The sequence below is a fragment of the Nerophis ophidion genome, linkage group LG28 (assembly GCF_033978795.1).
Source record: "Nerophis ophidion isolate RoL-2023_Sa linkage group LG28, RoL_Noph_v1.0, whole genome shotgun sequence".
NCBI lineage: Eukaryota > Metazoa > Chordata > Actinopteri > Syngnathiformes > Syngnathidae > Nerophis > Nerophis ophidion.
The window spans coordinates 26413804-26433203 of record NC_084638.1 but is presented as its reverse complement, the minus strand read 5'-3'; the positions used below and the strand labels follow the sequence as shown (position 1 = coordinate 26433203).

Genomic DNA, 19400 nt, shown 5'->3' with positions numbered 1-19400 from the left:
TACTTTTATTTATATTTTTTAATGTTGTGAATTTATTAATTAATTTTTTTAAATGTTTTTTCCTTTTCGTAATACTGTACTTTATTAAAAACTACATCTACATTTATTATTGCTTGTATTGTTTTATTTCTATTTAAGAAATACTTTAAGATTTCAAACCTTTTAATTTTTAAAATTAGTACTTATTTTTTATTTATTTACTTACAACAAAAAAACATGATTATTATTTAATTTTATGGCTACTTACTTAGTTTAATAAATAAGATTTAAAAAATCATCAACATCTAAATTTTGTGTCTTTCGATTGAAAAAATAACATTTTATCATTATTATTATTATTATTATTATTATCATTATCATTATTATTATTATTTTATTTAAGTAGTAATACTGATAATAATTATTAAGAGTGAACTTGCAGAGAATCGCTCATTTATTTATTTTAAATTAATTATTAAAAATAATATTAATCTTATGATTTTAAGAGGGAAAAATAGAAAAGAGGAATAAAAATAATGAAGCTAGTAATAATATTTTTTTTAGGTGATCAAATATTTTAGATATTATTTTATACATAATACATTTTATAAAATTAATGATGTACTATTATGACTTATATAATAATCACATATCATTTGAATTATGTTATAGAAATATGATATATTATCTATGTTTTATTGCATTTAAATAATAAACATTATTGCGGGAAACTTCTAGTCGTGTAAACTCAAGTAAATGTTTAGAAAATTTACCATTAAATATTTTCACATTTCAGTCATATTTGAGAATAAAAATACTTCTTAAAAAACTTGGAAAGAATACCCTTAAAAAAAAAAAATTATGATAGGATTTGAAAAAAAATCAACATTTAGAATAGAAAAATACTCTTCAAATTAAATTTAATAATACAAAAAAATAACACAAATAAAAATGTGATTTGTAAAATGATTTAAATAAATCCCCCCAAAAATGACACAAGTAAAATAAAATGTTTTGAGTACTCAAGATGTGCAAGTGAAAATTATTTAAAAAAAAAAAGATCAAATTAAATCTAAAAAAAATAATCATACAATAAAAAAAAATCACAAATTATCAAATAAAATTATAATATAGATTGTGTAAAAAATGGTTTGCAATGAAAAAAGTACCACTAAAATAAAATTGTCATAATATCAAACAAAAATAATGCTCATTGAAAAAAAAATAATCATAAAATGTATCCAAAAATGAATGAAATATAAATGTTAATAATAAAATAAAACTTCTTGAGGCAATACGGAAATACATCTGATAATATTTATTTGTTTGAAAGTTTGCCCTGAAATATTTTCAGACATATTGGAGTATTAAATTACTTCTTAAACTGCAAAAATCAGTCATTATAAATTATGAATATTAATTATTAAGATTAATGATGCAACAGAGTTTATTAGTTTTATTGGAAGCCACTGAATTACTAATACTACTGATAATAATACTTATGATAATAATATTAATAATAATACTTACTACTAATTGTGGAGATCATATTTCACTTTTAGATTATTGAATTTTAATACATTTTTATACATTTATTCATCTTACTATTGTAGTTTTATTTTAAGAATATTTTTCCCCCCAAAATGTTATCATCTTTTTATATTTTTTTATTTATTTTGGTGCCACTTTAATAATTTCCAAAAGCTAGCGTGCTATCTTAGCAGACAGGCGGCCATTTTGGTGATGGCAATATTTTACTAGCTTTTTTTCTATGAATTGATTGAACAAATACAGTGAAAACTGTTTCATTGTAGTATCTGTTACACTAATAAATCATTACAGGTGTTAATTTAATTTTAAAAATAAATGTAATGGTTACAAAATTTGCTTTTGGAAATGAGCTAGCGTGCTAGCTTAACAGACAGGCGGCCATTTTGGTGATTGCAATATTTTGCTAGCTTGTTTTCTATTAATTGATTGAAGAGATATAGTGAAAAGTGTTGAATTGTGGTATCTGTTACACTAATAAATCATTACGGATGTTAATTTGATTTTAAAAGGAACTTCAATGGTAAAAAAAAATAACTTTTATTAATGAGCTAGCCTGCTATCTTAACAAAGAGGCGGCCATTTTGGGGATTTTGATATTTTGCTAGCTTTTTTTCTATTAATTGATTGAAGAAATATAGTGAAAACTGTTTAATTGTAGTATCTGTTACACTAATAAATCATTACAGGTGTTAATTTAATTTCAAAAGGAACTATAATGGTAAAAAAAATAGCTTTTGGAAATGAGCTAGCGTGCTAGCTTAACAGACAGGTGGCCATTTTGGTGATTGCAATATTTTGCTAGCTTGTTTTCTATAAACTGATTGAAGACATATAGTAAACATTTTTTGAATTGTAGTATCTGTCACACTAATAAATAATTACAGGTGTTAATTTAATTTTAAAAGTAACTTTAATGGTTACAAAATTTGCCTTTGGAAACGAGCTATCTTGCTATCTTAACAGAGAGGCGGCCATTTTGGTGTTTGTAATATTTCGCTAGTTTTTTTTCAATGAATTGATTGAAGAAATATAGTGAAAACTGTTTAATTGTAGTATCTGTTACACTAATAAATCATTACGGATGTTATTTAATTCAAAAAGGAACTTCAATGGTAAAAAAATAAATTAAAATAAAATTTTCAAAATGAGCTCGCGTGCTATCTTTGCTCGCTTGTTTTCAATGAATTGATTGAAGAAATATAGTTAAAACTGTCGAATTGTAGTATCTGTCACACTAGTAAATCACTACAGATTGCATTGATTTGAAAAGGAGGTTTAATGGTAAACAAACACCCACAACAAAACAAAGAGCTAGTTTGCTAGCTAGCTCAACATGCTGCTATTTTGAAGCATATCCTCGGACGGTCACGTGGGGGTCAGATGGGGGTCAGATGGGGGTCAGATGGGGTCACATGATAGCTAAATGAGGCAGAAAGCTGTGTAGGAGACATTTGAAGACTTTCAGAGTGCGGCTAAGAGCGGGAAAACTTTGAACGGTCGCCGTGTGACGTGGAGAGAAAGTGAAAGTGAAAGTGAAGGGGGCGTGGCTCATTTGAAGGAGGCGCGGACCTGGCGACCCTTCAGAGGCTGAGGAGGCCTGTAGTTGTCCACCATGCAGCTGGGAGACTCTCCTTCTGCGCTGAACAGCAAACCACGGAACTTGGCCATCTAGGAAGAGATATCAATGATATCGTCACATCTGTATCGTCCTCCACGTCTACCAAGATCAATAAATATCAATAAACATGAATATGATCACGTCTGTATCGTCCTACACGTCAACCAGTATGAACAAATATCAATATGATCACGTGCACGTCTGTATCGTACTCCAGCCCGGGGCCAGAAAAAGTTGCGAGTGTCAGCACTTTAATAAAGAAGGTGAGAAACACTCATTTCGTTCATCCTTTATTATTGTTTCATGCGTCTTCTTCCATCATCATTCTAATGATATTGTAATTGTATTATTATTATTATATCATATTTTATCATATTATATTTATTTTTTATTTATCATATTGTCATGTTATTATTTTTTGGGGAAAATTGTTCAGTTTTTTGTATTATTAATTTTTGGATTTATTTCCTAATTCATAACAAAAATGTAGTTAGCATTTTTTAAGTACATTTATTTTAAATTTATGATTAATATACAGTAATACAATAAAATAAATGTTTTTTTATATTATTATTATTAGTATTTCATTTATTTATTTATTATTTAGGAGTATTTTAAATATTAAAACATATTTAAAAAATGAAATAAAATCAATCATTATTCTCTATAAAATGTCTTCATATTTCATGCCTTGAACACATGAATGATTAATTAATTAAATTAATAATATCATATTTGATCATATTTATTTTATCATCCATCCATCCATCCATTTTCTACCGCTTATTCCCTTTCAGGGTCGCGGGGGGCGCTGGCGCCTATCTCAGCTACAATCGGGCTTATCGCATTATTGTTATTTGGGCGAAATTGTTTAGTTTTTGTATTATAATTTTTTGGATTAATCTTCTAATTCATAACAAAAATGTATTTTTTTGTTTTTTAAATATATTTTTTAAAATGTATGATCAATATATTTTAATCCAAAAAAATATCATTTTTTTAGATTATTATTAGTATTATTTAGGATTATTTTAAACATTTGAAATATTTAAAAAATAAAATAAACTCAATCATTATCCTCTTTATAATGTCTTCATATTTCATGCCTGGAACACATTAATTATTAATAATTTCATTTATTAATACATCATATTTTATCAAATTTATTTGATCATATTATAAGATTATTTTTATTTGGGGAAAATTGTTCGGTTTTTGGATTATTAATTTTTGTATTCATTTTCAAATTCATAACAAAAATGTATTTTTTGTTTTTTAAATTTTTTTTTTAAATTTATGACCAATATACTTTTATCCAAACAAATCTCAAATTTTTTGATTGTTTTTAGTATTATTTAGGATTATTTTAAACATTAAAAAATATTTAAAAAATAAAATAAAATCAATCATTGTTCTCTATACAATGTCTTCATATTTCATGCCTGGAACACATGAATTATTAATTAATTAAATTATTAATACATCACATTTTATCAAATTTATTTGATCATATAAAAGATTATTTTTATTTGGGGAAAATTGTTCAGTTTTTGGATTATTCATTTTGGATTAATTTTCAAATTCATAACAAAAATGTATTTTTTGTTTTTTAAAAATTAAAAAATAAAATAAAATCAATCATTGTTCTCTATTAAATGTCTTCATATTTCATGCCTGGAACACATGAATTATTAATTAATTTAATTATTAATACATCACATTTTATCATATTTATTTATTTTTTATTTTTTAAATATAATTTTTTAAATTTATGATTAATATATTTTAATCTAAAAATATTTTATTTTTAGATTATTATTAGTATTATTTTTGAGTATTTTAACATTAAAATATTTTAAAGATTAAATAAAATCAATCATTATTCTCTATAAAATGTCATTTTTCATGCCTGGAACACATGAATTATTAATTTAATTATTATTGTATCATATTTAATTTATCACATTATTATTATTTGGGGAAAATTGTTCAGTTTTTGTATTATTAATTCTTGGATTTATTTTCTAATTCATAACAAAAATTGATTTTTCCTTTTTTCTTTTATGATTAATGTAATTAAAAAAAATATCTAATTTTAAAATTATCATTAGTATTATTCAGGAGTATTTTAATATAAAGAAAACATATATATATATAAAAAAAATCAATCAATATTCTCTATAAAATGTCTTCCTATTTCATGGCTGGAACACATTAATGATTAATTAATTGTATTAATATTTTGTCATATTTATACACGTGATAGTTAAATGATTATTCATTATTATCCTATTATTATTATTTGGGGAAAATGGTTCAGTTTTTGTATTACACATTTTTGGATTCATTTTCACATTCATAACAAAAACGTATTTTTGTTTTTAAACATATTTTTTTAAATGTATGATTATATACTTTAATCCCAAAAAATATCAATTTTTTAGATTATTTTTAGTATTATTTAGGAGTATTTTAACATTAAAGTAATTTAATAAAATAAAATCAAATCAATCATAGTTCTCTATAAAATGTCTTCATATTTTCATGCCTGCACATGAATTATTAATTATTTTAAATATTTTATATCATATTTCATCATATTTATTTGATCATATTATCACATTATATACATTTGGGGAACATTTTTCAGTTTTTGTATGATTAATTATTTTTCATTTTTTAAATACATCTATTTTTTATTTATGATTAATTTAATTTTATACAAAAAAAAACAAAATTTAAAATGATTATTAGTATTATTTAGGAGTATTTTAAAATAAAGAAAAATATATAAATGCAATCAGTATTTTCTGTAAAATGTCATGTCCGGAACACATCAATTATTAATTAATTGTATTAATATTTTATCATATTTATACATGATAGTTAAATGATTCTTAATTATTATCAAAATATTATTATTTGGGGGAAATAGTTCAGTTTTTGTAATATTAATTTTTGGATTTGTATTCAAATTCATAACAAAAAATAATTTATTTAAGTTAAATAAAAAAAAAATCAAATTTCATGATTATTAGTAGTTTTATTTAGGAGTATTCTAACATGAAAAATATATATTTGAAATAAAATCAATCATTATTCTCTCTAAAATGTCTGGAACAAATTTATTATCGCGTTTACTGAACTTTATCATTTTATGATTTTTTTTGAGCATATTCATACGCTTTATGACAAAATAATACTTATTGAACAATGATTAATTATTAATGTTAATCACATTATTTCCTTAAAAAAGCGGTTGGTGTCTTCCAAATTATCTTTTTTATTGTTATTTTCATATTATTAAAAAAAGTGTGTTGATTGTCACAAAATGTTTTAATAACAACACAAACATTATTTTTTTCATATTAGAGGTTTTATAACACGAGTCATGTGACCAAAACGATGAAAAATAGTCATAAATATCTTTATTTTTCCTCACAAATTTATTAAAATTCTTTTTTCTATTACTTTATTTTATTTTTTAGGATTACGGTTTTATTTATGTCTTAATTATTCATATTATTGTTTTAATACATATATTTATGTTTTAAATGTCATCATTTTATGTTAATGTTCATTGTAGGGCTACTTTATTATTTATTTATCTTTTTATTAAATGATTTTGTTAACATTTATAGGAGTACTGTACTTGATTAAAAAAAAAACACCTTATTTTTATTAGTATTATTTTGTTTCTATTTTAGGATTACTGTTTTATTGTTGTCGTATTTACTATTATTATTATTGCATTTTTATTTTAGGAGTATTTTTTTCTTAAATGTTACCATTTTTATGTTAATTATTTTAGGGATACTTTATTATTTTTTTTTTTGTTTTTATTAAATGAGTTTGTTAACATTTGTACTTGATGTACAAAATCACATCTCATTTTATTAGTATTATTTTGTTTGTATTATTATTACTATTATTTTTATTAATATTGCGTTTTGATTTTATGAATATTTTTTCCTCAAATGTTACCATTTTTATGTTAATATTTATTTTAGGACTACTTTGTTATTTAGTTTTGTTTTTATTAAATGATTTCGTTAACATTTGTACTTGATTTGAAAAAAAACCCCACATCTCATTTTATTTGTATTATTTTGTTTCTATTATTATTTTTATTATTATTATTATTGCATTTTTATTTTAGGAGTATTTTTTCTTAAATGTTACCATTGTGGTTTAATATTTATTTTAGGGCTACTTTATTATTTATTTTTGTTTTTATTTGAAGATCACTGAACTTGATTTAAAAAAACACGTTTTATTTTTATTGTTTCTATTTTAGAAGTGATCTAAATATTCCAAAAATGCAAATAATTGATTTATGAAATCCATAATAATTTTTTAATTTAAAATGTTTGAACGTTTGTCAGTACCTGGGCGGGGCTGACGCTGATTGGCTCCCTGAGGACGATCCAGGTGACGCTCTCCAGCAAAGGGGGCGTGGTCAGAGAGCCGTCGTACGTCCAGTAGTCCAAGGAGGCGGGAAGGAGAGTCTTGGGGTCAAAGTTGGAGAAGCTGCTCTGTTTGCCCTGGCGGAGGTCAGGTGGTCAGGCGTGACAAATGAAGAAGAAAAAGAAGAAGAAGAAGAAGAAGAAGAAGAAGAAGAAGAGGAAAAGAAGATTGTTTGTACTTTGGTCTTGATGGCGTCTAAAGCATCCAGAACTTTCTGCAGCTTGGGGTTGGCAGCACCGATCTGACAAGAGAAACAGGATTTAGGTGTCATTCTGGCAGCACTAGATTTGAATCATCTATAATAATAATAATAATAATAATAATATTAACAATTATATCATTATTGTTAATAATATTAATAGCAATAATGATAATAATACATATTAATATAGAAATAATTATATAATAATAATTATAATATTGATAATAATAATAATGATAATCATTATTATATGAATAATAATAACATTATATTTTTATTCTTAATAGTAATAATCATGACGATAAAGATAATAATAATAATAATTATTATTATAATAACAATAATAATAAAAATAATCATATAATAAATTATAATAATATTGTAAATAATGATAATACTAACAATTATATCATCATTGTTAGTAATATTAATAGTAATAATGATGATGAATATTAATACTATATTGATAATAATAATAATAATAACTATAATTATATACAAATTAAAAATATTATTAACAACAACAATTATCATTATTATATGAAAGATTATAACATTATATTATTATTCTTAATAATAGTAATGCTGATAATAATCATAGTAATAATAATACAAATAATAATTATAACAATAATATTTAACATTTATTATAATAATTGTAATAATAATAATAATAGTAATAGTAGTAATAAATTAACAATAATAATAATAATATATTCTTAATATTAATCGTAATAATAACAATAATAATGATAATAATAAAATTGTAATGATAAAATTGAATATTGATAGTAATAATAATAGTAATAACTCTAATTATACAACAATTAATAATAATAAAAATAATAAAAAGTATCATTATTATATGAATAATAATACAATGATATTATTATTCTTAATAATAACAATGATGATAATAATACAAATAACAATTATAACATTTAATGACAATATTTCATATTTATAATAATTATTCTAATAATATTAATGATAATGATAGCAATAATAACACTACTACTAATAATAGTCATAGTAGTAATAAATTAATAATAATAATAATGATATTATAATTCTTAATAATAATAATAGTGATAATAATAATGACAATAATATTAATAATTGCATAGCAATAATAATATGCAATATTTATAATGATAAGGATAATAATAATGATAATATAAATAAAATAATAATCATACTATTGTTACTAATAAGGATAATAATTTTTTGGGGATCAAAAACTTTTTCTCCAAACGGAGTAAAAATCAATTATAACAATAAGTATTATTAATATTAGTAATATCAATAAAATAATAATGATAACAATAATGACGATCGTTATATTATCAATTATATTATCATTATTAATTCATAATAATAATAATAATAATAATAATAATAATAATAATAATGAAGTCACCTTGAGGAAAACTCCAACGACCGCAAGTCCATCAGGTTGACTGGCCGCTTCTCCAAAACTTGCATATTTGGTGTTCCAGTGCACCAGGTGAAGCTACACAGCAAATACAGACAATATTACTCATATTGCTTTGAAGAGTACTACAATACTACACAATTCATTGGCATATTACTCATATTTCTTTGAAAAGTACTGCAATACTAATTCAGCTTTTATGACAATAAACACAATGTACACACAACACACTTTCACTTTCCTTTTCTTTGACAAAGTAGTCCTACACACACGACTACTTATACTACTCCATGTAGTATTTTCTTCTGCAACACTCCGTTATCTTCTGATAGTACCTGCTCATACTATCCTACTACCTTCTGGATTTACAGGAGCAATTTAGGATATTGCTGGAGTCATTTGTCATGATACTGTAGTACTTTGGGTCTTGTAATATGACTGAAGTATTTTCTAGTAGTACTCTAGCATTTTGTGATAATACTGTAGTTTTTTGTAATGTTACCGTAGTACTTGTTGATAATATTGTAATTTTTATCGATACTATTCCAGTATTTGATAGTATTACTGTTGTATGAATATTGTTGTACTATCGTGTTGTATTACTGTAGTGATATGTTAGTGTAGTATTGAGTGCTAGAGTAGTGTAGTAGTACTAGGTGAGAGTAGTACCTCACAGGGGAAGGTGAGACCACAGAGGGTGTGCTCGGAGCCCCGATCATCGCTGGCCCCCCAGTGGAAATGAAACTGCTTCAGACGGTACTTTCCTGACACCGGACCTCCTGTCAGAGCTGCCATCAAACACACAGTATTTTGTACACACTCTAGTACTTCATACACTCTAATACACTCTAGTATTTGTCTACTTTGAAGTACTTCTTCAAGGGTACCGGGTGGAGGCGGACCTCCTGTCAGAGCTGCAATCGAACACGCACACTTACTCCAGTATTTTGTACACACTCTAGTATTGACTGTAGTATTTTATACACTCTAGTATTTGTCTACTTTGAAGTACTTCTTCAAGGGTACCGGGTGGAGGCGGACCTCCTGTCAGAGCTGGGATCAAACATGTACATTGTAGTATTTTATACACTCTAGTATTTACTGTAGTATTTTATTCACTCTAGTATTCGTCTACTTTGAAGTACTTCTTCAAGGGTACCGGGTGGAGGAGGACCTCCTGTCAGAGCTGCGATCAAACACACACACTTACTCCAGTATTTTGTACACGCTCTAGTATTGACTGTAGTATAATTTATTCACTGTAGTGTTTGTCTACTTTGAAGTACTTTTTCAAGGGTTCCGGGTGGAGGCGGACCTCCTGTCAGAGCTGGGATCAAACATGTACATTGTAGTATTTTATACACTCTAGTATTTACTGTAGTATTTTATTCACTCTAGTATTCGTCTACTTTGAAGTACTTCTTCAAGGGTACCGGGTGGAGGCGGACCTCCTGTCAGAGCTGCGATCAAACACACACACTTACTCCAGTATTTTGTACACGCTCTAGTATTGACTGTAGTATTTTATTCACTGTAGTATTTGTCTACTTTGAAATACTTTTTCAAGGGTTCCGGGTGGAGGCGGACCTTGTGTCAGAGTTGGGATCAAACATGTACATTGTAGTATTTTATACACTCTAGTATTTACTGTAGTATTTTATTCACTCTAGTATTTGTCTACTTTGAAGTACTTTTTCAAGGGTACCGGGTGGAGGCGGACCTCGTGTCAGAGCTGGGATCAAACATGTACATTGTAGTATTTTATACACTCTAGTATTGACTGTAGTATTGTATACACTGTCGTTTGAAGTATTTTTTCAAGGGTACCGGGTGGAGGCGGACCTCGTGTCAGAGCTGGGATCAAACATGTACATTGTAGTATTTTATACACTCTAGTATTGACTGTAGTATTTTATTCACTCTAGTATTTGTCTACTTTGAAGTACTTTTTCAAGGGTACCGGGTGGAGGCGGACCTCGTGTCAGAGCTGGGATCAAACATGTACATTGCAGTATTTTATACACCCTAGTATTGACTGTAGTATTGTATACACTGTAGTTTGGAGTAGTTGTTGAAGGGTACCGGGTGGAGGCGGACCTCCTGTCAGAGCCGGGATCAAACATGTACATTGCAGTACTGGTGTAAAAGTAGTGTGAGTATTATGGGATGGTACCACAGGAGTCGTCGTCGTCCAGGAAGTCCACCTGGAAGGAATGTCCGTTGTTGAGCATGCCGCTGGACTTGGCGGGGTCGTACTGCAGCCGCAGAGTCCTGGCCGACGGCGAGAAGGCCGCCGCCTGAGGGTCGATGTCGATGGGAGACTGCCGCTGCCCGCCTGCCACCGGGTACTCTGCCCCCCACTTGTCCGGTCCTCAATATGACATCATCATCACCACCATTATATGTGACATCATCATCATCATTATATGACATCGTCATCATTATATTACATCACAACTGAAGTCTACCCCCCACATTGTCACGACTTGGACTTGGACGAGGATTGCTTTTCCGAGGCAAATTAAAGTTGGCGCGAGCAAGGCGTGAATGAAGGTACATATTTTTTGTTTACACTATCATTAAAAAGTAGGAACAAACAAAATACTAGCACAAAGGCAATTAACTATAAACACAAAACAAAACACTTGCACTGTGGCATGAATAATAAGAAAAACTTATTTGGAACAAAAGGAGAACGGGATAGGGATCATTGAGATGGAATTACAAGTTGCATAGCAGGTGATGGAGGGTGTGAAGGAAGGAGGTGATGTTGCCAGCACGAACAACAGAAACAGACAGGCTTAAATAATAGTGTGGTGATTAGTGAAAACAGGTGTGAGACATGAGGACAAGGTGAAAACTAAAGCGTTGGTTGGCATGGTAATAAGACAAACAAGGAAGTGCAAAAAACTAGAAACAATGGAGTCTTAAGCCAAACAGAACATAACTGAACAAAAACATGAACAGACATGACAATCATTATATGACAACATCATAATAAAAATACAACTGCCAGAGGGAACTCTGCGCCCCACTTGTCCGGTCCTCAATATGACATCATCACAATTATATGACATCATCAGAATAATAACAATATGACGTCATCATAATTATATGACATCATTATAATAATCATACATCATAATAACACAACTGCCAGAGGCAACTCTGAGCCCAACTTATCTGGTCCTAATATGACATCATCATCATCACCATTATAAGACATCATCATAATCATATCACACCATCATAATAATACAACTGAATATTACAGCATCATAATAATAATACAACTGAACTCCGCGCCCCTCTTGTTCGGTCCTAATATGACGTCATCATAATTATGACATCATCATAATTATATGACATCATCATAATTATATGACATCATCATTATAATACAACTGCCAGAGGGAACTCTGCGCCCCACTTGTCCGGTCCTCAATATGACATCATCATCACCGTTATATATGACATCATCACAATTATATGACGTCATCATGACTACATGACATCATCATAATTGTACAACTGCCAAAGAGAACTCTGCGCCCCACTTGTCCGGTCCTCAATATGACGTCATCATAATTATATGACATCATCATTATAATTGTAATATTACATTATCATAATTATATGGCATCAGTATACTAATATTACATCATCATCATCATCATAATAATAATACAAATGCATTAACATAATGAAATATATTTCATCAACCACACATCATCAATAATTATTATATTACAATAACTTACACAATCATTTTTTTTTTATCAATACACACAAATAAATCATAATAATGGATGTAATGTTTATTAATAACAAAGAACAATGAAATACGTCAAGATGATTTTAAATCAATGAAGGAAAATAAATTTTTTTATGGATTAAAATAATAATAATATATATTTTCCAGTACAAATTAAAAAGTTTAGACTCCATTGTAAATTGTGAATAAAAGAAAAAATATGTCTGGTAATTCTTTTTTAAACATATTTAGATGAATAAATTACATTAAATAAAATAAAAAAATATATTTATTAAAAACCATTCATTTATACCATACATAAAAACAATACAATAATGAATATATATATATATATATATATATATATATATATATATATATATATATATATATATATATATATATATATATATATACACACACACACATATATATATATATATATATATATATATATATATATATATATATATATATTATATATATATATATATATATATATATATATATATATATATATATATATATATATCCATCCGTTTACTACCGCTTATTCCCTTTGTGGTCGCGGGGGGTGCTGGTGCCTATCTCAGCTACAATCAGGCGGAAGGCGGTGTACACCCTGGACAAGTCTCCACCTCATCGCAGGGCTAATAATATAACCATTTATTATTATTTATTTTATCACGTTGCATATTTATTGACCTATTTCTTCTTCAAATAATACATTAAATAATAATTGCTTGAAAAAATATGCTAAAGTAATTGTAAAACAAATAAATATCTATTGTTTTTTTTTACAAAATATACTTAAAAATGATTAAGATTAATAAATGTATTTATAAAAAATATATATTTATTGTGTTGTATACAAATTAAAACATACAGATTGTTGATATTTTTGTCTTAAATATACATATAGTTTTTCAGTCTATGCTGTGTATATTTAATTAATAGTTAATTGTATTTAAAAACAATATTTTAATTCAATAATTGTAAAAACAAAAATGTATATTAACTGCATCTAGTAATTTGTATTTAAATATGTTAAAATAAACACATTCAATTAAGGAAAACAAAATATTTGTCTATAAAACAAATAGTACATATATTATATATAAAAAATTACAATAGTTATGATACGGTTTTTATTGTAAAATGTATATTTAAATAGTTGAAACACAACATAATATTTATATGATAATTAGTTGTGTAAAAAATTATATATTAATTAATTTGTTATTATGTATTGACATAAATGTAAAAACAATAATATAATATATGTATGAATTGTGTATAATAATAACAATTTAAATGTGTATTAAGATAAATACAATTATTAAAGGCAAATATGAACATATTTTTAATATTGTTTTTTATCTTTACAACAAATGAAATGTTTCAGCTATGATTTATTAAACTGTATAAAATAATATATATATATATATTTAATTGTTTAATTATTATTCAAATTATAAAGCAATACATGAAATATATAACTAAAAAATATTACAGTAAAACAACTGTAAAAATGAAATAGGAAACATGTATTATTGTGTAATAAAATCAATGTAATTATACCAAATAATAATATTACAATATGAATACATTACAAGACAAAGAAGGCAGACAAATAACGACGATAATAGTAAGAATATTACAGTTTTAATACTTTTTTTACTTGACTAGAAATGTGATAAAAATGTACATAAATAAATAAAATATGATAGTTGACTATAAATGTGATAAAATGTCCATAAATAAATAAAATGTGATAAAAAAATATAAAATATTACAGATGACTAGAAATGTGATAAAAATGTACATAAATAAATGAAAGGTGATACCAATGTACATAAGTCATTTGAATATGATAGTTGACTAGCAATGTGATTAAAATGTACATAAATACAATGTTATCAATGAGGTGTAATGTGAATAAAAAGTACATAAATACAATGTTATCAATGAGGTGTAATGTGATTAAAATGTGATGTGTGACTCACCATTATTAGGTCCGTAGCCCCAACTATGAGACATGTCTGCTATGTCCTGATCAAACAATAGATATCAATATCAATTTTAATATCTCAGGCAGAGAACTTACAGTCTGTCTGCATCATAACTTTTTATACACACACTCACTCTGTGGGCGTGGCCTAGTTCACATTTGACTCCTCCTTCTCCCCTACCTTCATAGGATGACATCATCCATATTTCCCCACATCAATAAATGCAGTTTTCATTTATTTTAAACAAGCATTTTTATTATTATTAATATCATTATTATGATTATTATGATGATGATGATTATGATTATTATCATTATTATTATTATTATTATTATGCTTATGATTATTATTATTTATAAACAACCACTATTATTATTACTTATAAACAACATTATTATTATTACATATAAACCTTTTTAATTGTTATTATTATTTATAAACACTAGTGATTATTATTACTTATAAACAACCATTATTATTATTGTTATTATCATTATAATATTATTAATAATAAACAACTATTATAATAATTATTATTACTTATAAATAACTATTACTATTCTTATTACTATTACTTATAAACATTATTATTATAATAATAATAATAATAATAATAATAATAATAATTATTATTATTATATATAAACAACCATTATTAGTATTATTACTCATAAAAAATCATTATTATTGGTAATTATAAACAATCATTATTATTATTACTTATATACAAAATTATTATTGTTACTTTTAAACAAAAATAATTATTATTACTTATAAACAACATATTTAATTGTTATTATTATTCATAAACAACCATGATTATTATGATCATTTCTTATAAAAAAACATTATTATTATTACTATTATTATTCATAAACAACCATTAATATTATTATGTATAAATAACCATTACTGTTATTATTAATTTTTCTTACAAAAAATATTATTATTGTTATTATTATTACATTTTATTATTACTATTATTATTATTTTTTTATAAACAACCATTACTTTTATTATTACTAAAAAAACATTATTATTATGGTAAATGGTAAATGGTTTGTACATTATTATTATTATTATTATTACTTATACGCAACATTATGAACAACCATTATTATTATCATCATTATTTATTATAAATATCCATTATTATGATTTATTATAGACAAAATTATTGTTACCTTGATTATTATTATTTATTAATAATTTTATTATTATTACTTATAAACAACATCATTATTATTATTTATAAACAATATTACTATTACTTACAAACAACATTTTTATTATAATTGATAAACATTATTATTATTTATAAACAACATTTTTATTATCATTTATAAACGTTATTATTATTATTTATAAAGAACATTGTTATAATTATTATTACTTATAAGATGTATAGATAGCTCTTAATTAGGAAAATTAAAATAATATAAACAATTAGTATTATTATTACTCGTAAACAACCAATTTCATTAATATTATTCCTTAATAGCCATTATTATCATTATCAGTGAAAGGTGGATGGGTCGATGCTAATATATATATATGTATATATATATATATATATATATATATATATACATATATATATACATATATATATATATATATATATATATATATATATATATATATATATATATATATATATATATATATATATATATATATACATATATATATATGTGTGTAACGGGTATAAAAAATACTTCAATTATTTGAGTGAAATTCCTGCTAAAATATGTATATTGTTTTGTAATGCAATGAGGTCCAATTGCGCCATCTGCTGGTACCTGAAAGTCTGTAAACATGACCGGAAACCGGAAGCTATTAGCAGACTTCCTGCACTCTGCTAATTGTAAGACATGTTCCGATATTGCTCCGCAAAATATTGTAAATGACACGAAAGCTAACGAGATATTTATTGTAAGCTCCACAGTTATTTAACAGCAGTTTTGTTGTGCAATCTCTCTTTTCAATTGGTTGTTGTTCACGTTTGATTTAATACTATTTTGCACTGAAGTCCATATTATTTCCCCCCATAGACATGGAAACCAGCAGAGGTGCTAAGTACATATATTGTGTGTGTGTGCATTCCCATCACTCATTGCAGGTAATAATTGTTGCACTCTGTGCGTGTTACCTGTCCGTACCTTCATGTTTAACTTTGAATGGTCCGACATTTTGGCATGGACACAACCTGGGCTGTCATTTCCGCTAGTCGCCACCAGAGGGTGCTAAAAGTCCATTTAATGATTGTGTCATGTCTTGTATTGTATTTTATACTTTTCTATTTCATAAATATATAAAAAAGGGATGATGTTGGTTAAAAAACAAGTTCAAAATATATAGTATTGAATTGAATGTAATACCAGTGAAGATAAAAGCAAGTTAAAAGCACTATACGATCACACTTTTGGATCCTATGGTCAGGAAATGACTTTCATTTCCTGAAGTTTTTTCATTTTTGATTTTTGAGATGTTTGCGGTGATGTTCCGTAAGTGCAACATTTCCTTTATTTACTTACCTACTTCTTTAATGATTTACTTACTTATTTATGTATTTATTTCATTCATTTATCTACTTACTAATTTATGTACGTAAATTATTTATTTATTGACATATTTATTCATTTATTATTATTAAACTAACGAGTATAAACAACCCAATGATTGCTAGAGTGAATCCTGTGCTCCCTAAATACTCTCATTAACATGAAATAAAACATGTTTTATGAGCTGATGAGATACGCGAAGTGAAGTGAAGTGGGTTATATTTATATAGCACTTTTTCTCAAGTGACTCAAAGCACTTTACATAGTGAAAGCCAATATTTAAGTTCCATGTGCAGCAGGTGGGTCGAGTGTCTTGCCCAAGGACACAACGGCAGTGACTAGGATGGCAAGAGCGGGGATCGGACCTGGAACCCACAAGTTGCTGGCACGGCCGCTCTATAGATAATAGTATAATTATTTATAATAAATCATAACAATAATAATATTAATAATAATGATAATAATAACAACTACAGCAACAAATACAACATCTATAAAAATAATAGTCATAATAATAATAATAACAGTAATAATAACATTTATAACATCAACAGCAATAATGATAATAATAATAATAGTATTAACAATAATAATAACAAAAACAATAATGATAATAATAATAACACAAACAACAATAATAATAATGATAATAGTAGTTCTAATAATATTGTATAAAAAATAGTATATATAATTATTTGTAATAAATCATAACAATAATAATAATATTATAATAATATTAATAATAATGATAATAATAACAACTACAGCAACAAATACAACATCTATAGATATAATAGTCATAATAATAATAATAACATTTTTAACATCAACAACAATTAATGATAATAATAATAGTAACATTAACAGCAATAATGATAATAATAATAATAGTATTAACAATAATAATAACAAAAACAATAATGATAATAATAATAACACAAACAACAATAATAACAATGATAATAGTAATTCTAATATTGTATATATAATAGTATATATAATTATATATAATAAATCATAACAATAATAATAATAATTATTATAATATTAATAAGGATGATAATAACAACTACAGCAGCAAATACAAAAAGTATAAAAAATAATAGAATAACAATAATAATAACACTAATAATAATAACATTGATAACATAATCAACAACAATGATGATAATAATAATAATAGTATTAACAATAATAATAACAAAAACAATAATGATAATAATAATAATGCAAACAACATTAATCATAATAATGATGATAGTAATTCGAATAATAATAATATTGATGATAATAATAATAAAAATGGTGATGATTATATTATTATTATTATTATTATAATGATAATAATAATAATAATAATTATTATTATTATTATAACTAATGCGACCCCATAAGGAACAAGCAGTAGAAAATAGATGGATGGATTATTTTTATTACTATCATTATCATTATTGTTATTATTTTTATTACTATTATTTTTATTATCATCATTATCATTGTTGTTGTTAATAATAATAATAATAGTAATAAAAACAACAACAAACAAATAATAATAATACAAATAAGAATAATAGTACAAACCCCGTTTCCATATGAGTTGGTAAATTGTGTTAGATGTAAATATAAACAGAATACAATGATTTGCAAATCCTTTTCGACCCATATTCAGTTGAATATGCTACAAAGACAACATATTTCATGTTCAAACTCATAAACTTTATTTTTGTTTGCAAATAATAATTAACTTAGAATTTCATGGCTGCAACACGTGCCAAAGTAGTTGGGAAAGGGCATGTTCACCACTGTGTTACATCACCT

General features: G+C 25.3%; 1 protein-coding gene across 1 annotated transcript; it reads right to left on the bottom strand.

The window, feature by feature from the left end:
• Nucleotides 1–2787: 2787 nt before the first annotated feature.
• cahz (carbonic anhydrase) lies at nucleotides 2788–15143 on the bottom strand. Its single transcript, XM_061890161.1, has 7 exons — nucleotides 15013–15143; nucleotides 11426–11623; nucleotides 9922–10040; nucleotides 9238–9330; nucleotides 7794–7856; nucleotides 7537–7692; nucleotides 2788–3198 (listed from the first exon to the last, which is right to left on the bottom strand). The coding sequence occupies exons 1-7, from the start codon at nucleotides 15044–15046 to the stop codon at nucleotides 3079–3081; spliced, it is 783 nt and encodes a 260-aa protein (XP_061746145.1). The 5' UTR covers nucleotides 15047–15143; the 3' UTR covers nucleotides 2788–3078.
• Nucleotides 15144–19400: the final 4257 nt, after the last annotated feature.

Coding starts and splice junctions, on each gene's coding strand:
- cahz (XM_061890161.1), bottom strand. CDS start 15,046: ATGTCTCATAGTTGGGGCTACGGACCTAATAATG. Junction 11,624..15,012: donor GGGCTACGGACCTAATAATG/GTGAGTCACACA, acceptor TGTCATATTGAG/GACCGGACAAGTGGGGGGCA. Junction 7,693..7,793: donor TAGACGCCATCAAGACCAAA/GTACAAACAATC, acceptor GACCTCCGCCAG/GGCAAACAGAGCAGCTTCTC.